The sequence below is a fragment of the Carcharhinus amblyrhynchos genome, chromosome 1, assembly GCF_965287045.1.
Source record: "Carcharhinus amblyrhynchos chromosome 1, sCarAmb.v2.hapA, whole genome shotgun sequence".
NCBI classification, from domain to species: Eukaryota; Metazoa; Chordata; class Chondrichthyes; order Carcharhiniformes; family Carcharhinidae; genus Carcharhinus; species Carcharhinus amblyrhynchos.
Genome location: NC_137324.1, coordinates 81230100 through 81250141, shown reverse-complemented (window position 1 = coordinate 81250141; position 20042 = coordinate 81230100). Strand labels below are relative to the sequence as shown.

The following is a 20042-nucleotide window of genomic DNA, read 5'->3' as shown; positions in this document are numbered from 1 at the left end:
AAATTAGTCTGTAAATAACTGAAAAATAGGAACTTCCAGTACAGAACATGTTGTTCCAAATTTCTATCTGGTAACAGCTGAATGATGAAGAACAGACATGTCTACAATTTGGAAATTATATGTAAATACTATTGTAATAATTCTGTGAACATTTCCCTATTGATATTGTAACTTTTGTCACTGGGCTGTTGACTACCATTTCAACTGCATTACTGGCAAATGATATACACTTACTATGGAAAAATATAGATGTCACAAATGATGGGATGTCAAAAATGAGCCTTTTTCTGACTGATCAGGAAATAGCATTAATTGTTATTGTTGAGAAATCCATTGCCTATTGCTACATTGTAAAAGAGAGGACTGAACTTTGTCTCTCAGAACTAATTTCAGTAATTTCCTCACCACTGAAGTCAGACTGACTAGTTTATAATTTTCTGCTCTATTCCTCACGATCTTTTTAAATAATGGTACAATACTCACAGACCTCTAATCCAGAATCTCAGAATTGTTGTGGTGCAGGAAGAGGCCATTCAGCTATTCGTGTCTGCACCAGCTCTCTGAGCATTACAAGTTAGTGCCATTCTCTTGCCTTTACCCAGTACTTCTGCACGTTACTTGGATAGAAACAATCATCTAATGCTCTTGATTAAATCTGCCCCATCACACTTCCAGGCAGTGTATTCCAGACCCAATCCACTTGCTGTGTGAAAACTTTGTTTTCTCGCATCATGTTTTTTTCTTTTGCAAATCACTTTAAATCTGTAGTCTCATTCTCAATCCTTTTATGAGTAGGAATAGCATTTTCCTGTCTACCCTGTCCATCCCCCCCCTCATGATTTTGATCAAATCTCCTAGTTCTACAATTTATCTTCATAACTGAAGTTTCTCATCTCTGGAACCATTCTTGTAAACCCCTTCTGCACTCTCCCCAATGCATTCACACATCAGAACTGTATGCAATACTCCAGCTGAGGTCCAACTAGTGTCTTATACAAGCTCTGCGTAACCTCCTTGCTCTTATACTCAAATCTTCTATGAATAAAGCTTCGGATATTGAATGTTTTATTTATTGCTCTCTCCACCTGTCCTGTCAACTTCAATGGCATGCATGTATACACCCAGGTCCTCCTGTTCCTGCACAGCCTTTGAAATTGTACCCTTTATTTGATACTGTCTCTCTATATTCTTCCTACCACAATCAATCACCTCACACTTCTCTGTATCGAATTTCATCTGCCACCTACCCTGACCATTTTACCAATTTATCTAAGTCCTTTTGAAGTTCTACACTATCTTCCTCACAGTTTGCGATGCTTTCAAGTTTTATTCACAGACCCTGAAACTGTTCTCTGCAAAGCAAAATCTAAATCGTTAATATGTATCAGGAAAAGTAAGGGGAACATCACTAAAAAAACTTCCTCCAACCCCCAAAAAATCCACTGATTTTCTGTTACTTAGCTAATTTTGTATCCATGTTGCTATTGTCCCTTTTAATTCATGAGCTATAACTTTTCTCAAGTTTGTTGTGTGGCACTGCCTTTTGAAAATCTGGATGAATGCAGAAGTACATTCAAGATGTTCTGCATTATCCAGGATAAAGCAGCCTGCTTGATAGCACCCCCATACCCCCAACAGTATTACCTTTATTATCCCTCTCTGTTAACTCTTCAAAAAACTCTAGCATGTTAGCTAAACATAATTTTACTTTAAGAAATCTATGTTGGCTTTTCCTAATCAATCCACATGTTTTCATGTGACTATTAATTCTATCCTGGATAATTATTTCTAGAAGCTTCCCCAGCACAGAAGTTGAACTGGCTGATCTGTAATTGCTTGGTTTATCCTTATAGCATTTTTAAACTAAAGGTTTAATATTTGCAATTTTCCAGTTCTCTACCGGCTTGCAAAGAGGAGTCAGAGAGTAGTAGTGGAGGGGTCCTTTTCTAGCTGGAGGTCTGTCAGTAGTGGTGTGCCGCAGGGCTCAGTACTGGGACCTCTTTTCTTTGTAGTGTATATAAATGATTTGGAAGAGGGAGTAGGTGGTGTGATCAGCAAATTTGCTGATGACACCAAGATGGCTGGATTGGCGGGCAGTGAGGAGTAGTGTCTGGCAATACAACGGGATATTGATAGGCTGGTTGATTGGGCAGATACATGGCAAATAGAGTTTAATCCGGGTAAATGTGAGGTGATGCATTTTGGCCGGAATAATGTAGAGGGGAGTTACATGATAAAGGGTAAGCCCGTAAGGAGTATAGAATCGCAACGAGACCTGGAGGTGCAAGTGCACAAGTCTTTGAAGGTGGCAGTGCAAGTGGAGAGTGTGGTGAAGAAAGCCTATGGTATGTTAGCCTTTATAGGAAGGGGTATAGAATATAAGAGCTGGAGCCTAATGTTGCAGTTGTACAGATCGTTGGTTAGGCCGTATTTAGAGTACTGCGTCCAGTTCTGGTCGCCTTACTACCGGAAGGACGTGGAGACTCTGGAGAGAGTGCAGAGGAGGTTTACCAGGATGTTGCCTGGTATGGAAGGACTGGGGTATGAGGAGAGATTGAATAAATTGGGGCTCTTTTCCCTTGAAAGACGGCGACTGAGGGGGGGATCTAATAGAGGTATATAAGATTATGAAGGGTATAGATAGGAAATAACTTACCTCTGTTTACTCTATGATAGAGACACACAGGACAAGGGGCCATGGGCTTAAGGTGAGGGGGGAGAGGTATAAATCAGATATTAGAGGGAGGTTTTTCACACAGAGGGTAGTGGGGGTATGGAATGCTCTGCCAAGTAAGGTGGTGGAGGCAAACACGCTAGAGTTGTTTAAGAGTAACTTAGACAGGCACGTGAGTGGGTTGGAGATGGGTGGATATAGGAGATTGCTTCAAATAAGGGTCATTAGCATTAGGGCGTCCCTGGTAAAGTAAATGGATATGGTACAATAATAATGCTTTTTTTTCTCTTTTTCATTCACAGGTTTTAAGTCGGTCCGCCTTGTGTCCAACGAGGGGCATACACGCGATGGGTCGTACTTGGGCTGCTCTTGGTTGTTCGAGATTGGCCTAGTGCTTCATGTCGTTAGTGTGTGCTTAAACTGGACCAGATACTGGGCAAGACGACAGCTCAGTGACTATCACTGATTGCTGTGCAGACACATGGATTTGGGCCAGTGTCTGTGGGAGTTTGCGCATTCTCCCTGTGCTTGCGTGGGTTTCCTCCCAAACCCCAAAGATTAGGCTGACTGGCAGTAATAAATTGTCCCTAAATCAGTTTCCCTCAATATGGATGGCCACAAAACATTAGATAAGGGTCATGGGTGGAGGGGGGGGTCTGGTGGTGTTAAGATGGCGGCGCGGGCTCGTTGGGCCGAAGGGCCTGTTTCCCGGGCTGTTTTTGTTCTTTGTTCTCTGGCACTCTCTTCGTTTCTAGGGAAGACTAAAAGAAAAAGGCAATGCCCCTGCAACTTCCATTCTCACTTCCTTCAATATCTTTGACTGAATCTCATCTGTTCCTGTTGTCTTGTCACTTTAAATACTGACAGATTATCCAATTCCCTCCTCATCAACTTTGAACCCTTCTAGTGACAATTTCCTGCTCTGAAGCCATGGTCAGGATAGCATCTGCTTCCTTGGTAAAGACAGATGCAAACTTTCAATTTAGTTCTGCAGCCATATCACCTGCCTCCATATGTAAATCCCTTTTTTGGACCCTAATTAGCTCTACTCCTTATCACCCGTTTGCTATTAACATGCCTATAAAAGACTGTGGGATTCCCATTCATGTTGGCTGTCAGTCTTTTATCATAATTCCTGCTCACTTCTCTTACCTCTTTTTCATCTTTGCTCTGAACCTTCTGTATTCAGCTTGGTTCTCAATCGTATTTTCTACCTGATACCTCTGATAAGCACACTTTTTCTTCTTCATCTTAAATTTCCATTTTTTTTTCATCTGGGCAGTTCGGGACTTGTTTACCCTTTGCTTTGCCCTTTTGAGGGAATAAATAACTGTGCCGGAGCCATGTTTTCTTAAAGGTAGCACATTGTTCAGTTACAATTTTCCCAGCACACTTTTAAGTTCCAAGTTGGCTCTCCCCCATTTAGTTATTTTTACTCTGGAATCTTGTCTGAATCTCGTGAGGATTAGAAAATGATCCTCACAGCATCTGCTATTTCCTTCCTGGCTCCTTTTAACTGCCTGGGATGCAATCCATTTGGCCCCACTGATTTATCCACCTTCAAGGATGTTCATCCCTCCAGTGCTTCCTCTCTCATTATTCTTGTTGTATCTAATATTTCACACTTCTCCTCTGACTAGAATGTCAGCATCATCCCTCTCCTCAGTGAAGAGGGAGACAAAGTTCTCATGGAGAACCCTGCCCATATCTTCTGATTTAACCCATAAGAGATGGCTGCTTCACAATGCCAGGGACCCAGGTTCAATTCTGATCTCACATGACCATCTGTGTGGAGTTTGTGCATTCTCCCCATGTCTGCATGGGTTTCCTTCCACAGTCCAAAAATGTGAGAGTGTGTTTAGTTGATTCGTCATGGTAAATTGCTCCTTAGTGTCTGGGGATTAGCGGGGTAAATGTGTGGGGGTACAGAGATAGGACCTGGGTGGTATTGTTGTTGGTGCAAGCTCGATGGAGCAAATAGCCTCCCTCTGTACTGTACGGGTTCTATGATTCTAAGTCACCATGTATATCTCTGATAGGACCTATCCTTTCCATGTTTTCTTGCTCTTAATGGATTAGTACACATCTGTGTTTACTTATCTGCCAATACCCTTTTGTATCCTCACTTTGCTTACCTAATTTCATTTTTTAACTTCAGTAATGTACTTTCTATAGCTGAAGACACTGGATACTGTGAAGACACTGAATACTGTAAAGACTACGGACACTAACAACATTCCAGCAATAGTACGGTAAACTTGTGCTCCAGAACTAGTCACACCTCTAACCAAGCTATTTTAGTAAAGCTGCAACATTGGCATCTACCTAGCAATATGGAAAATTGCTCATAAAAAGCAGGGCAATACAAATCCGGCCAATTACCACCATCAGTCCACTCTTGGTCATTAGTAATGTGATGGATGGGGTTGTTGAAAGTGCTATTTGTACAGCACTAAAAAAACCTGCTCATTGATGCTTAGTTAGTGTTCCACATTGGCCAACTGACCTTGGTCCAAACATGGATGAAAGAGCAGAACTGAAGCAATTAGGTCAGAGACTGCATTTGACCAAATGTGGCATCAAGGAATCCTAACAAAACTGAAAACAATGAAATCTGGGAATAAACTCTTCAGTGGTTGGAGTCATACCAAGTACCAAGGAAGATGACTGTGGTTGTTAGAGGTCAATCATCTCAGTTCCAGGACACTGATGCAGGAGTTCTTCAGGATAGTGTCCTAGGCCCAATCATCTTCAGCTACTTCATTAATAACTTTCCTGCCATAAGGTCAGAAGCAGGGATACTGATTGCACAATGTTCAGCATCATCTGTGATCACTCAGATACTGAACTGATCTGTATCCATATACAGAAAAACATGGTCAACATTTGAGCTTAGCCTGACAAGTGGCAAGTGACATTTTGCATCACACAAGCGCCTTCACCTTCAAAAGGAGTGAATCTAATCATCTCTCCATGACATTCAATGGCATTACCACTGCTGAAAACCCCCACTATCAACAACTTGGAGCTACCATTGACCAGAAACTGAATTAATACTGTGGCTACAAGAGCAAGTCAGAGGTTAGGGATTTTACTGCTAATGACTCACTTTCTGACTTCCCAAACCTGTCCAACATATACAAGGTACAAGTCATGAATGTTAAGGGATACTCTGGATGAATGCAGCTTGAAGAACATTCAAGAAGTGCTGCATCATCTAGGACAAAGCAGCCTGCTTGATTAGCATGCCATACACCACCAGAAATTTACTCTTTCCACCACTGATGCACAGTGGCAGCAGTGTGTACCACGTACAAGGTGCACTGCAGCAACTTATGAAAGCTCCATTGACAAATCCCTCCAAACCTGTGACTTCTCCACCTAGAAAGACAAAGGCAGTAGATGCATAGCAACACCACCACTTGCAATTTCCCCTCCAAGCTATACACCATCTTAAAAGTTTATTTATTTATTAGTCACAAGTAAGGCTTACATTAACACAGCAATGAAGTTACTGTGAAAATCCCCTAGTCACCACATTTCAGCACCTGTTCAGGTCAATGCACCTAACCAGCACATCTTGACTTAAAACTATATTACCATCCCTTCACTGTCGCTGGATTAAATCCTGGAATTCTCTTCCTAACAGCACTGTAGTGTACCTATATCACATGCACTGCAGCAGAAGGCAGCTGACCACCACCTTCTCAAAGGATAGTTAGGGGTGGGCAATAAATGCTGGCCTAGAAAGCAATGCCCTCATCCTGTGAAAAAATTAATAGAAGTAATTTCCCCATTCATTTGTTCAAATATGCCATTATTTTCATTCATAAGTCTTCTTTCCGTTCTTGCAGGAAAAGAGAGGACAGAACATGAAGGAGAGGCAGAAAACTGGAGGTGACCATCTAGTTACTGACATTTGTAGAGTTGGTGATTCTAGACACCAATAAAGTCTTGGGGTGGAATTTTACAGCCTCTGCACCTGTTTTGCCATGGGAAAAACATCTCAAAATAGGGTGTAAAGTGACTAGTGAGAATGGAGCCCGGCTTCATGCTTGTTGCAATTTTACAACACCTGGATTTCCGACGTGGTCAGCCTCTCACCAGAAATGGACAAGAGGCTGATTAATTTATTTAAATTTATTAAAATGGTGTTTTGCATGTGTTTAGTGAGCCCAGCGCTCAATCATCCAGGCTTGCTTGCTTTTATGGCTTCACTGAGAGAAGCTCTCTCCAGCAAGGAAAACACCTACTCCCCATGAATGGGAACAGTTGTGTTAGCCTCGTTGGTGGAACTGGAGGCCGCTGAGGCGTCCCGGGTTGGCCGAGTGCAAGGTGGGTATGCCTCTTGGGCAGTGCCAGCCTGAGCCCTGGGCACCTTGGCACAGTTCCCCGGGCAGTGCTGGGGATGGGAAGGTCCACTACCACTCTGCCCACGATTGGTGGGGAATGGGGGGTAGGGGAGGCCCACTGCCACTCTGTCTGTGATTGATGAGGGAGGCTGCGATCGGTCTGGGCTGCATCTCAGGCCCCCGTGATTGCGGAGGCGTTGGTTGAGGATGCCTGCAGTAGCAGGGGCCTGACAGCGCTCTGTCTGTCTGTCAGACCCTTGCCATTGCACATACGCAGCATCAGAGGTCTGCGCATGTGCAATACCTCCCTTGACAGGCTGTCTGGAAAATCAAGCCCAGTTCACAGCCTCTCTGGTGAAAAACTGACTAACCCATCTTTTCAGAGACAAAGTGCACAAGATTGGGTGTGAAAACACGACCAAAAAACAGATCTGGAATTCTCCCATTTTCAGACCATCTGGACACTTAGAAAAGATCTTGTAAAATTCCGCCCTTGTGTGTTGGCCATTGGAGTTGGGGGCTTCCCACCTACCTGGTGACAGAATTAAGCAACATACAGCTGCATGGCATAAAGCACTCACTCCCATTGACAATATTTACCAGCAAGTGACTTATTCATATGCATAATGATCACTAAAGTATTTTTACCCTTACAGTCCTATTTCATGTCTTAATCACCCACAGAAACTGGTGTAGGAGGACAATGGCCAACTCCATTTGAGGTCACTTATTCTGAGGCTGCAAGGTCGGATGCAAGCAAGATCATGCACCACTCAGCTACTCACACTTCAGTGAGGTCAGAAAAGAAGTTGACTCTGAATCACATGTGAGCAAAAACAGATGATGGAGACTGGACCTGCTGTTGGGAGTCCGCATCAAAGGACACAGGATGCAAACAAGCTCTGCTCAGCTGGACTCAAGTGCTGAACCTTGGGGCTGTTGATGTAAAGGATACCACTGGACCAGCAGCAAAGAGTATGCAATGCGTGAACAAACCTTCCAATTGTACGATGTATGCTGAAGGGAGCTCTGATTTGACTTATTATTGTCACATGTATTAGTATACAGTGAAAAGTATTATTTCCTGCGCACTATACAGACAAAGCATACCATTCATAGAGAAGGAAAGGAGAGGGTGCAGAATGTAGTGCATAGAATGAGAGTAAAAGATGGAATTAAAAGATATGCTGGGAACAGCTCACAAGAAGTTGCCACGATTATGCGCCATCTTGAATCAGTTAATTGGGCCAGTACATCGCCAGCATAAATGGCATGTTGTTGAATTTGAGACATGGCATAAATGGCATGTTGTAGAATTTTCCTGTCCCGCCCATCATGGGAATCGTAGCGTGCGGGACAAAACCATGCAAAGGTCTGTTGACCTTGGGCGGGATTTTCTGGCTTTGGGGCAAGCTCAATCAAAAAATCCCACCCAATGTGTGCATTAAATGACGGGCCATGAAGCGTCAGATGTGAAGGTCACAGGAGTGACTAAAGGCTCACATCAATGACTTACACAGTATGAATGATGCATTTAATAGGTTTCATGATACCTAATCCATGTGCAAGTGGAGGATTCTTTGGCGAGGACTTCATGGACTCAAAGGTTTAAAAACCCAGAGGACACTAGTCAGGAGTATCTCTGCCATCAGAACAGAATTATCTGAGCAGTTGCCTTTTGAGCTCCAAGTCACAGGGGTATTATCACATAGAAATGCCAATGAAAAGAGTAAATAATTATAGAGTTGCACAACGGTATGCACACTACAGTATTACACATTGGACTAGTTTCTGTTTAATTTTTGAGCTACATAAATAATACTCGATTCCACCATGTACTACATTATCCAATTCTGGTCGCTGCCTGGTAAGCAATCTCTTCATTCATGACAACTGGTAAGATAAGAGCTGGTGCCAAGAAATGGAGGGCTATGAAAAGTATGAATGGTTATTTGTAGGAGTGCTTTGTGATGGAAGGTGTGGTGGGCAGTGGATGTGTGGGTAAATGGCTTTTGCCTTCAGATGGTTGGACTGGTGGAACTTAAATACACCTTGTAATAACAAGGTATCACATCCTGCTGCTATCACCATATCGTCTGAAGCAGCACTGTGCTTTATGCCTTGTTCTTCCAGCAGGTCCCAACCTTACTACTGTGCAACGTTGTGTAGAGTGCAGCACATCACAACCATTCTGGAATTTCTGACTAGTGCATATTGAAGAGCACCTTCAGATCTCTCCAGGCAACCAAAATGCAGAATCTACAGTGAAGGAGGAGGCCATTTGACCCACTGAGCCTGCACCTACAACAATCCCACCCAGGTCCTATCCCCGTATCCCCACATATACTCATGTCAATGGCTTGCTCAAACCGATTGCCAGGTGGCTTTCACTGTATCACTCTTGGGCTTCACTAATTGGTTCTTCATGTGTGATTTCAGCAATGTTAATTGGGTATTCTTCATCTGTAGGGTATCCTTCATCTTAGAGCAGCCAACTGGTACGTGCGCTTCAAGGTGCAAAGAAAATAGGGAGGGTCGACTGCCGCCAGACAAAAACATCATTGCAGAGCATAAGAAATGGGAATAGTAGACCATAGGGTCTCACTTGAGCCTGCTCCAACATTCAATATGATCATGACTCAATTTTGGCCTCATTTTCTCACTCTGTCAATTCAGCCTTAAATATATTCAATGATGGATCACTCACAACCCTTTGGAATAAAGAATTCCATAGAACCACAATCCTTTAAGTGACACTGATTACACCTCAGCTGGAATATTGTGTACAGTTTTGAGCATCATAGTATAGGAAACATGTGAACATATTAGAGTGAGTGCAGAAGAAGTTTACAAGAATGGTTCCACTGATGAGAAACTTCAGGTATATAGACAGATTTAAGAGGTTGTGACTGTTCTCCTTGAGAAGGAGAAGACTAAGGAGATTTGACTGAATTGTCCAAAAACTTGATCAGTTTTTGGGCAGGATAGAGTAGGTAGGCAGCAGTGGAAACTCTTAAAATATGTGATACTTAAAGTACAAAATAACTATGATTATGCAAGGTGAAAAAAGGCTGCATGAAAAATAAGTTTTATGGATAAACTAGGAAATTAAACTATGTTGAAACATAGTAGAGAGACATTTGATAAAAGATGAGACTAACACTACTAAAGATAATAAAGATAAACATAAAAAGGATATTAAAGCCATAAGATTTGTCAGCGTAGATTCACCGATGCCGTTAATCAGTGATGGAAAAGTATAGTTGAGAGTTGAAAGATCAGAGGGTAAACAGGAATGAGAAAAGGTTAAGCAAATATTATAAAAGGTAATAGTAAGCTTTTAAATACATTTAAGTAAAACAGTAATTAAGAGAAGATAGAAAGGCTCAGGAATGAAGGAGTAAATTGAATTGCAGAGAGTAAAAGTATGGTGGACATCAAAAATAATCGGTTTTGACAAAGATTTACTTTGTGGAACAACTTATTAAGAAATAACTGTTGTAATGGAATTGGTTCTGAAAAAAGAAATATAAAATAACTCAAGGTGGATTAAGAAAGGGCTTGGTAAGGTAACACACAAAATAATTGAAAATATTATTCAAGTTACCTCAGCTTTTTGCTTGATGGTGTCTACTTGACTGATGAGCTTACAGTAGGCTTGATACAGAAGCAGAAGCTGGAAATGAAGTTTGTATAGTCTTCGACACAGCTCCAGCTCCTAAAGAGTAAACACAGGCAGATTAGTATCTTCCTTAGCCTACTGCACATGCAGTAATTATGCAGCAACTTGAAGATTAATCACAGTCAGCTTTCTGAAATGAAAGATTAAAATTGGTTACTGGCTAATTATGCAGAGCAGATGCCAGCTTAAAATGAGCTGATACAATGTAAAGCTGATGGAAGGGCAGATGAAAGCTGACCTTTGCATTACAGTCACAGTTACAGCTCCAGCACAGAAAGCAAAAATAAATCAGCTCACTGGCAAATCTGACACAAGGCAGCCAGCATTGCTCTGACAGATTGTTATCTAACATCAAGTGAAACAATTGTTAAAGCCATAGTATTCGGGAATCACTATACCACATCATAAAATACTTCCCTCAAAATAATTTTAAATCCCATTGCTGAACTGATATCCGTGAATTTTTTTTTAAAAAAAGGCAAAATGTCAGGTTCTGACTGAAAACCAGCGCATTTCTCTCCAGAAACACAACCAGGTATTCTCACCATTTCCTCTGACACTCTCTCATAACAAAATTGGGAGCATGGTTTGCACTATTACTCTGGCAAGGCAAAGCATGGATTGACAGAGCCAGCATGGTCAGCTCTGCAGAGATTCCATTCTGCCCCGCCCCCAACCCGCTCAAAAGACTCGGAAGACATATAGGTAAGGAGGCTGCAAAGGTATATAGATAGGTTATGTGAGTGGGCAAAAAACTGACAAATGTAGGAAAATGTGAAAATGTTTATTTTGGCAGGAAAAGTAAAAGGAAGGAAAATGGTGAGAGATTGCAGAGCTCTGAGATGTAGGGGGATCTTGGTGTCCTAGTGCATTAATTACAAAAGGTTTGTATCCAGGTGCAGCAAGTAATTAGGAAAGCTTATAGAACATTATTATTTACAGTACATTGAATACAAAAATAGATTATGCTTCAGTTATATAAAACATTGGTGAGACCTCATCTGAAGTACTGGTCTCCTTGTTTAAGGATGTAAATGCATCAGATACAGTTGGAGGTTTACAAGACTAATACCTGGAATGGGTAGGTTGTCTCATAATAAAAAGATTGGTCGGCTAGGCTTGAATCCACTGGAGTTTAGAAGCATAAGAGGCAACTTGATTGAAACATATAAAATCCTGAGGGGGTTTGAAAAGGTAGGTGTGAAGAGGATGTTTCCTCTTGTAGGAGAATCTAGAACCCGGGGTCACTGTTTAAAAATAAGGGAGATACATTTAAAACAAAGTGAGGAGAATTTTTTTAATTACAGAGGGTTGAGAATCTTAGGAACTCTCTTTCTTAAAAAGGTGCTGGAAGCAGAGTCTTTGAATATTTTTAAGGCAGAGGGAGATAGTTTCTTGATAAGCAAGGGTATAAGAGGTTGTAGGTCTCTTTTAAGGATGACGTTGTAGGAGGTAGGTGGGAATGTGGGATTGAGGTTTCAGTGAAATCAACCATAACTTATTAAATGGTGGAACAGGCTCGAGGATGGAGTGGCCTACTCCTGCTCCTAATTCGTACGTATATAGGCATGTTGGAACTCATCATCATCCTTTTGAAAAATGGAACAGCTAAAAAGAATCATGGTTAACTTTAAGTCCCTTTTAGTTATTCTTCCTACTGATTTTATTATACATATGTTGGCAAAGTGGTTAGCACTGCTGCCTCACAGTGCCAGGGACTTGGGTCCGATTCCAGTCCAGCCTCTAATTACTGTCTGTGTGGAGTCTGCATGTTCTCCTTGTCTTTGCGTGGGTTTCCTCCAAGTGCTCTGGTTTCGTCCCACACTCCAAAGATGTGTGCATTAGGCTGGTTGGCAATGATAAATTGCCCTTCAGTATCAGGGAGACTAGGAGGATAAATATGTAGGAATAATGGGGATACGATCTGGGTGTGATTGTTGTCAGGGGGGATGCTGGGTTGATGGGACAAATGTCCTTCTTCGGTACCGTAGATTTCATGGCTCTTTGAGGAAATTGAAGAACGAATGATGCGATATGGAAGGCTGACTGCAGAAGCAAAGTATACAGTAAATGGTAGAGTCCTTAGAAATATTAGCATACAGAGGGATCTAGACGTGCAGATCCCCAGTTCCCTGAAGATGGCAACTCAGGTGGGGCAAGGTGGTCAAGAAGGCATATGGAATGCTGGCCTTCATTGGTTGGGGAGCCCCATGTGGCAGTTGGAAAATCATGTTGCAGCTGTATAAGACTTTGGTTAAACCGCATTTGGAGTATCGTTTACAATTCTGGTTGCCAGACTACCAGAAGCATTTTGATGCTTTGGAAAGGGTGTAGGAGAGATTTACCCCAGTTGTTGCCTGGTTTGGAGGATATGGACTACGAAGAAAGATCGAACAAACTTGGACTGTTTTCACTGGAGCTTTGGAGGATGAGGGGAGACCTGATAGAGATTTACAAGATTATGACAGGCTTGGATAGAGGGTCGAAAAGTCAATTACTTGGGGACATAGGTTGAAAGTGAGAGGGGGGATGTTTAAGAGAGATGTAAGGAGCAAGTTTTTCACACAGAGGGTGGTGAATGCCTGGAAGGTGCTACCAGAGGAGGTTGTGGAAGCAGATTCTATAGCAATGTTCAAGAGGCATCTCTATAGATACATGAATAGGCAGGGAATAGAAGGATATGGACCACGTAGAGGCAAGAAAATATCAGATTAGAGAGGCATCTGTGTCGGCACAGACTTGGTGGGCTGAAGAGTTTGTTTCTGTGCTGTGCTGTTCTTTGTTCAACAAAGAAGCATCACTGTGTTCAATAGTGCCAGGAAGTCAATTTAACAGCAGGAAATATAGCTGTGAACCTGTGGTGCTTCAGCAGACCTGTTACTTGAATTGTATCATTATGGTTCCCTCCCAATGTTGTTAGGTAAACAAATTATTTCATGCCATATCAATAATGTGATTTGTACATGCTTATAAAATTCAGGAATCAACAGAAACAGAAAGAAAGGACAGTGATCTAAGAACACTGAAAATAAACATAGCTCTTAATCAAAATTTAAAAGGAAATAAAGCAGGTCAGGTTTCTTACAGATTAGCAGAAATAACATCAAATTGCAATTAACTTAAAAAAAACCACCAACCACTAAAATACGCAACAACATATTTATGATCTGTTTCCATAATTAACTTTAGATCTATGAGTATTTACAATCTTAAATACTCTCTCTTCCTTATTACACACCAGGAACCTGTTAATTAAACCATCTAAATTTTTTTTAGTCAAGTCTATGACAATTCTCAAATTAATTTCAGAAAAACAAATGTAATAGCTGGCAACTACCATGTAAAGTTAAATTAATGGAGGTGTTAAGTTTTAGACACTTAGTGCAACCAGAATTACAGCACTTTTTATGTTGACAATATCTAGAATACATTATATTCAAGCCTATAAACACATTCTGTGTCAGTAATGGGCTCAAAATTAATGTTTAGCTGTAATTACCTTATCTAATAATGCAATGCATTTGAACAGGTTATATCAATTGCTACACTATTTCTTGAAAATAACAATAATCCAATACAAAAATGCATTTATAATCAACATCTTTCAAAAATAATTTATATGCAAAAATTCTGGGAGATAAAGATGTTTAAAAATAAACTTTATAAATATATAATGTATTATTGATAATTTAGTAGTAGCTAAATCTTTTAATCAATATAGTTTAATTAAACCTTTTCAGTTATATTTAAAAAAAACTAACTTTATAATACACTTGAGAACGCACGGAGTTTCTTTTTTCAATTGGTCGTCATGTTAAAAAAAGTCACGGACATCCAGAAAATAACATCCTTCATTTATATAACATCTTTAATGTCACCAAGTAGGAAAGAACTTGAATATTGCTGAAAAGAGACATTTTGTTGAAGCTTTTTCATCTTGCACTCATCAGGACAATTGCAAAACTCTCAAATTTCAAACAATCAGAATAATTTATGCTAACCTCCCCTCCCGTACAAAAACACAAGATGTAGGAGGAGTAGACTGCATGGCCCATTTAGCCTGCTCAGACATTCAATTCAATTATGGTTAAGCTTGGGTTTAAACTCCATTTTCCTGTCTATTCCCAATATCTCTTGATTTCCTGAGACCCCAATAATCTGTCTATCTCAGTCTTAAACGTATTCATTGTCGAGCACATGCAACTCTCTGCGGTAGAGAATTCCAAAAATTCATAATCATGTGAGCGAAGTCATTGCTCAGTCCTAAATGACTGGCCTCTTATCCTGAGAACGTGGCCCCATGTTTCAGATTCTCGTACCTGTGGAAATAATCTCCCTGCATCCACTCGATTAAACTTCTTCAGAATCTTGTATGTTTCAATGAGATCATCTCTCATTCTTTTAAACTCCAGAGAATATAGATCCAATTTACACAGCCTCTCATCATAGGACAACACTCATCCCAGGGAGCAATTTAGTGAACCTTTGCTATACCGTCTCCAATGCAAATATACCTTTCATTAAATTGGAGACCAAAACTGCATACAATATTCTAGAGGTGGTCTCACCAAGACCCTGTACAATTGTAGCACGACTTTATTCCTATAGTCCAATATTAGGAAGACAATTGGCATGTTGGCCTTTATAAACTTTTATTGTCTTCCTAATTGCTTGCTGCATGTGCGTGCAAACTTTCTGCATTCCTTGTACAAGCACACCCAAGTCTCCTTGACCATCAGTACTTAGACATTTTTCACCTTTTTACCTTTCCACATAGCTTTGTATCAGCAAACTTATATACATTATTCTGTCTGATCATCTAAGTCATAAATTTGAATTGTAAACAGCCTAGAGCCCAGTAATGATCCTTTCAGCATTCTATTATTCACTGTCTACAGACGTGAAAAAGCCCTGCTTATGCCAACTCTGTTATTTATTCATTAACCAATATCCATGCGAATACATTACCCCCAACACCATGAGCCCCTAACTTGTCCATTAACCTTTGTGTGGCATCTTATCAAATGATGTAATGTTCTATATCTGGAATAGAGATATTTAACATCTACTATTTTACCTTTATCTACCCATTAAGTTACAAACCCCAATAAATTTGTCCAGCAGAATGTCCCTTTAGTAAAATCATGTTGTCTTGTTCTAATCATACCAAGCTTTATTAAGTGCACTGTCAAAACTTCTTTGATAATAGGTTCAAGCGTTCCCCCCAATTATTGATGGCCTGTAATTTACAATTTGCTCTCTCCCCAAATTTTCTTGAAAAGCAGTGCATCATCTGCCAACCTGCAATCTGATGGAATCGTTCCCAAATCCAAGGAATTTCGGAAAATCATAGCTAGCACATCCACTATCGCTGCAGCAATTTCCTTTAGTACCCTACGGTATAGGCCATCAGGTCCTGGGGGCTTGTTTGATTTTAGTTCTTTAAGTTTCTCTAATACTTCTTCCCTGCTGATTTTAATTACCCTCACTTCTTAGACCCTAGGTTACTGTTAGTTGCTGGTATGAAACTTACATCTTCCAACTGTAACAAAATATTTATTCAATGCCTCTGACATTTCCTCTCCCCCATTATAATTTCCCCTGCCTCTGCTTCTAAGGGACGACCATTCATTTTAACTATGTTTTATTTTTATACACTCATAAAAGCTCCTACAACCTGTTTTCTGTCAATCTATTTCTGTCCAGTTTACCCTCATATTCTATTTGCCCCCTTTTATCAACTTTTATTAAGAATGGTATGAGATTGAAAAAAGAGGTTTACAATCTTGCCAAAATTGGTAGCACCTGAGGATTGGGAGTGTTTTAGAAACTAGCAAAGGGTCACCAAACAGCCCTGAAAGCTTCTGCTACCAAATAAATCTGTTGGACTTTAACTTGGCATGGTGAGACTACCTATTGTGCCTACCCCAGTTCAACGTCGGCAACTCCACATCATCTTTTACTATGACATTGCTAATTAACCCTGTTTTATTACACAATACTAGATCTAACATAGCTTTATACCCAGTTGCTTGTAGTCATTGTGATCATTTGAAATTTTGCATTTGTCTTGATGAATGTAAGACAAATGATTCAGCAAGATCTCTCTTTTCAGCAATATTCATCTTTGTTGTATTAAAACATGCTTTACTGTTTCACAATTGCATCAAACAAAAATGTCAAACTGCATGAAAAATTATCTTAATTGTAAAGGGGATGAACTATTAGGAAACATAAATTGGGATGGGGAGTGTGGGGAAGGGAAGCAAGAATATTATGAAGGTGTAAAATATCAAAATATTAAAATCACTAAAGCATGCTAAACTAATAGGATGAGAGGTTCAAAATTATGACTATTGAGAAGTAAAGAAATTAGTCCTTTATTCAAAAGATGATAAACATTTGAAATAATTTGCTAGCAAAGATAGTGGAGATAAATGCAATTGAAGCTAGGCTTGGATTGGATTGTATGGGTACCTGAGGGCTATCAATTGTATGGATACCACAGGGATGAGTATCAATGGATCAAATCATTAATGATGAATATTTTCATGATTTTTAAACTGCCGTATATGCTTTGTGACATCATTGGACAACAGGCTGTGTATTTGATTATTGACCTTAATAAGCAAACAACAGCAGTAAATAGTATTTTCACAAGATTTCTTTTCATCCAAGTAAACTTAGAATTTTTAGCAAGAGTCAAACTTATTTTCTATGTAATAAATACTATGGCTCATCATAAGTGTTAATCTTAAAACTCAACTTACTCAAGAGACTATCAATAGGAAACATTAGACATACTTTAGAGTTTAACTGTTAAAAACACAATTCTATTAAAAACACTTAGAAGCTTGGTTCTCCTGAGAAGTGGCAATCATTGTCAGATTGTCACTGTGTTCCTATCTGCTGGTTCGTAGACAATCCTCCAATTTTTTGGCCAGGTCTTCCAAGTTCAGTGTACAGTCCATCAAAGAGCTTCAACGTAGTGTTGGTGCTGGGGGACAGACAAGCCCATGTCCCCTTTTTATGGCACTAGCTGCCATATTCAGGTAAGTGTTTAAAGGTCGCAAAGCTTCTTTGTATTAGTGTATGAGTGAATGGCGAATGAGTGGGTGAATGTGTGAGTGGGTGAATGTGTAAGTGTCTAAGTGGGTAGGTTTGCGAGGTAAGTTGGCAGGTGGATAGGATGGCAGCTGGGTGAGTGGTCAGGGAGTCGGGAGGAGAGTTGGGTGGCGGACAATAGTCAAGTTAGAGGCTGGGGAGAGTCAACAGGTGGGTACCGAGAGGATCAATGGGTAGATTCAGGATTGGGAGCAGGGTCATTAGAAGAAAACAACGTTTTTGACTATTTCATTCTTATAATGACATGTGTTCAGTGTGCTTTCAAACCTGTTCAATGTGTTATATTATATTTTACCACAGTATTTCAACACCAGACTGTAGGTTTTGTGCAGAATTATTGCTTAAAAAAAACCAAAGCAAGAAATTAAATGCTAAATTCAATGGAGAGCTGTTATGTATATTTAATATCACTAAGTTATTCTGATAAAAGATAGGGAATATTGTAAATATCTGTTGGCACATGGCCACAAATTACAGCACGACACAAACAGTGAGAAACAAGAAAGATTTTATAGATCAGTCAGCCTGAGTCGGTAGTGGGGAAAATTCTATTAAAGATTATATAGCACAGCACTTGGAAAACAGTGGTAGAATCAGACAGAGTTAGCATGGAATTACGGAAGGGTAATCATGCTTGACAAATCTACTGGAATTCTTAGAGGATGTAACTAGTAGAGTTAATGAGGGGGGAGCCAGTTGATGTGGTTTATTTGGAACAAAGAACAGTACAGCACAGGAAAAGGCCCTTTGGCCCACCAAGTCTGTGCCGACACAGATGCCTCTCTAATCTAATATTTTCTTGGCTCTACGTGGTCCACATCACTCTATTCCCTGCTTATTCATGTATCTATGCAGATGCTTCTTGAACATTGTTATGAAATCTGCTTCCACCACCTCCTCCGGCAGTGTGTTCCAGGCATTCACCACCCTTTGTGTGAAAAACTTGCTCATTACATCACTTTTAAATTTCTCCCTTCTCATTTTCAATCTATGCCCCGAATAATTGATCCTTCAACCCTGGGGAAAAAGTGTCTGACCATCCACTATATCCAAACCTGTCATAATCTTGTAAACTTATATTAGATCCCCTCTCACCCTCCGACACTCCAATGAAAATACTCCAAGTTCAACGTTTCTTCATAGTCCATACCCTCCAAACCAGGCAACATCCTAGTAAATCCCTTCTGCACTTTCAAGATGGCTTATGACAAAGTCCCACATAAGAGATGAGCATATGAAATTAAAGCACATGGGATAGGTATTGAAATGGATAGAAAACTGGTTGGCAGGCAGGAAATAAAGTATAGGAATAAATGGGTCTTTTACCGAATGGCAGGCAGTGACTTGTGGGCTACCGCAGGGATCAGTGCTGGTACCCCAGCTATTCACAATATATATTAATGATTTAGATGAGGAAACTAAATGTAATATCTCCAAATTTGCAGATGACACAAAGCTGGGTGGGAGGGTGAGCTATGAGGAGGATGCAAAGATGCTTCAGTGTGATTTTAACAAGCTGAGCGAGTAGGTAAATGCATGGCAGATGCAGTATAATGTGGGCAAATATGAGCATTTTGGGAGCAAAAACAGGAAGACAGATTATTATCTGAATGGTTACAAATTATGAGAGGGGAATGTGCAATAAAACCTGGGTGCTTTTGTAAACCAATCACTGAAGGTAAGCATGCAGTGGCAGAAGGCGGTAAAGATGCCAAATGGCATGTTGGCCTTCATAGCAAGAGGATTTGAGTTTTCAAGGAGGAGTTAGATATGGCTCTTGAGGCGAAGGAAATCAAAGGCAATGGATGGAAGACGGGATCAGGCTATTGAATTGGATGAACTGTCATGATCATAATGAACAGTGAATCAAGCTCAAAGGGCCAAATAGCCTATGTCACTCTTTTTTTATGTTTCTGTGGAACAATAGTATGATTCAGTAAATATTTTCTGCACACATTTTTTCATTAATGTACGTAAGTTGGTAAGTTTTACATACTGGAAAACAAACCAGACTCTATAACCATTTAATTCTACATTTCTAGCTAATGGTATACGTATTCTATATTTAAAGAAAATAATTTTCATTAGCGTTCTACCATTTTCAAATCTAATAAATTTATACGGAGAATAAAGAATTCTTAAGTCTGATAATAGAATACAAATAATCATAGAAATACAGTTTGCTTTGAAGCTTGTATGAAGTTTTACA

The 20042-nt window shown here is 40.2% G+C and overlaps 1 protein-coding gene across 10 annotated transcripts in view; it reads right to left on the bottom strand.

Moving 5' to 3' along the window:
- The window catches only part of fryl (furry homolog, like), a 474495-nt gene that overhangs the window by 5578 nt on the left and 448875 nt on the right, over window positions 1-20042 (bottom strand). For all 10 annotated transcript variants that reach the window (XM_080187850.1, XM_080187842.1, XM_080187801.1 and 7 more), the window contains one exon: window positions 10634-10744. In XM_080187850.1, the coding sequence (XP_080043976.1) occupies window positions 10634-10744 (111 nt within the window). The remainder of the gene's footprint in view (window positions 1-10633; window positions 10745-20042) is intronic.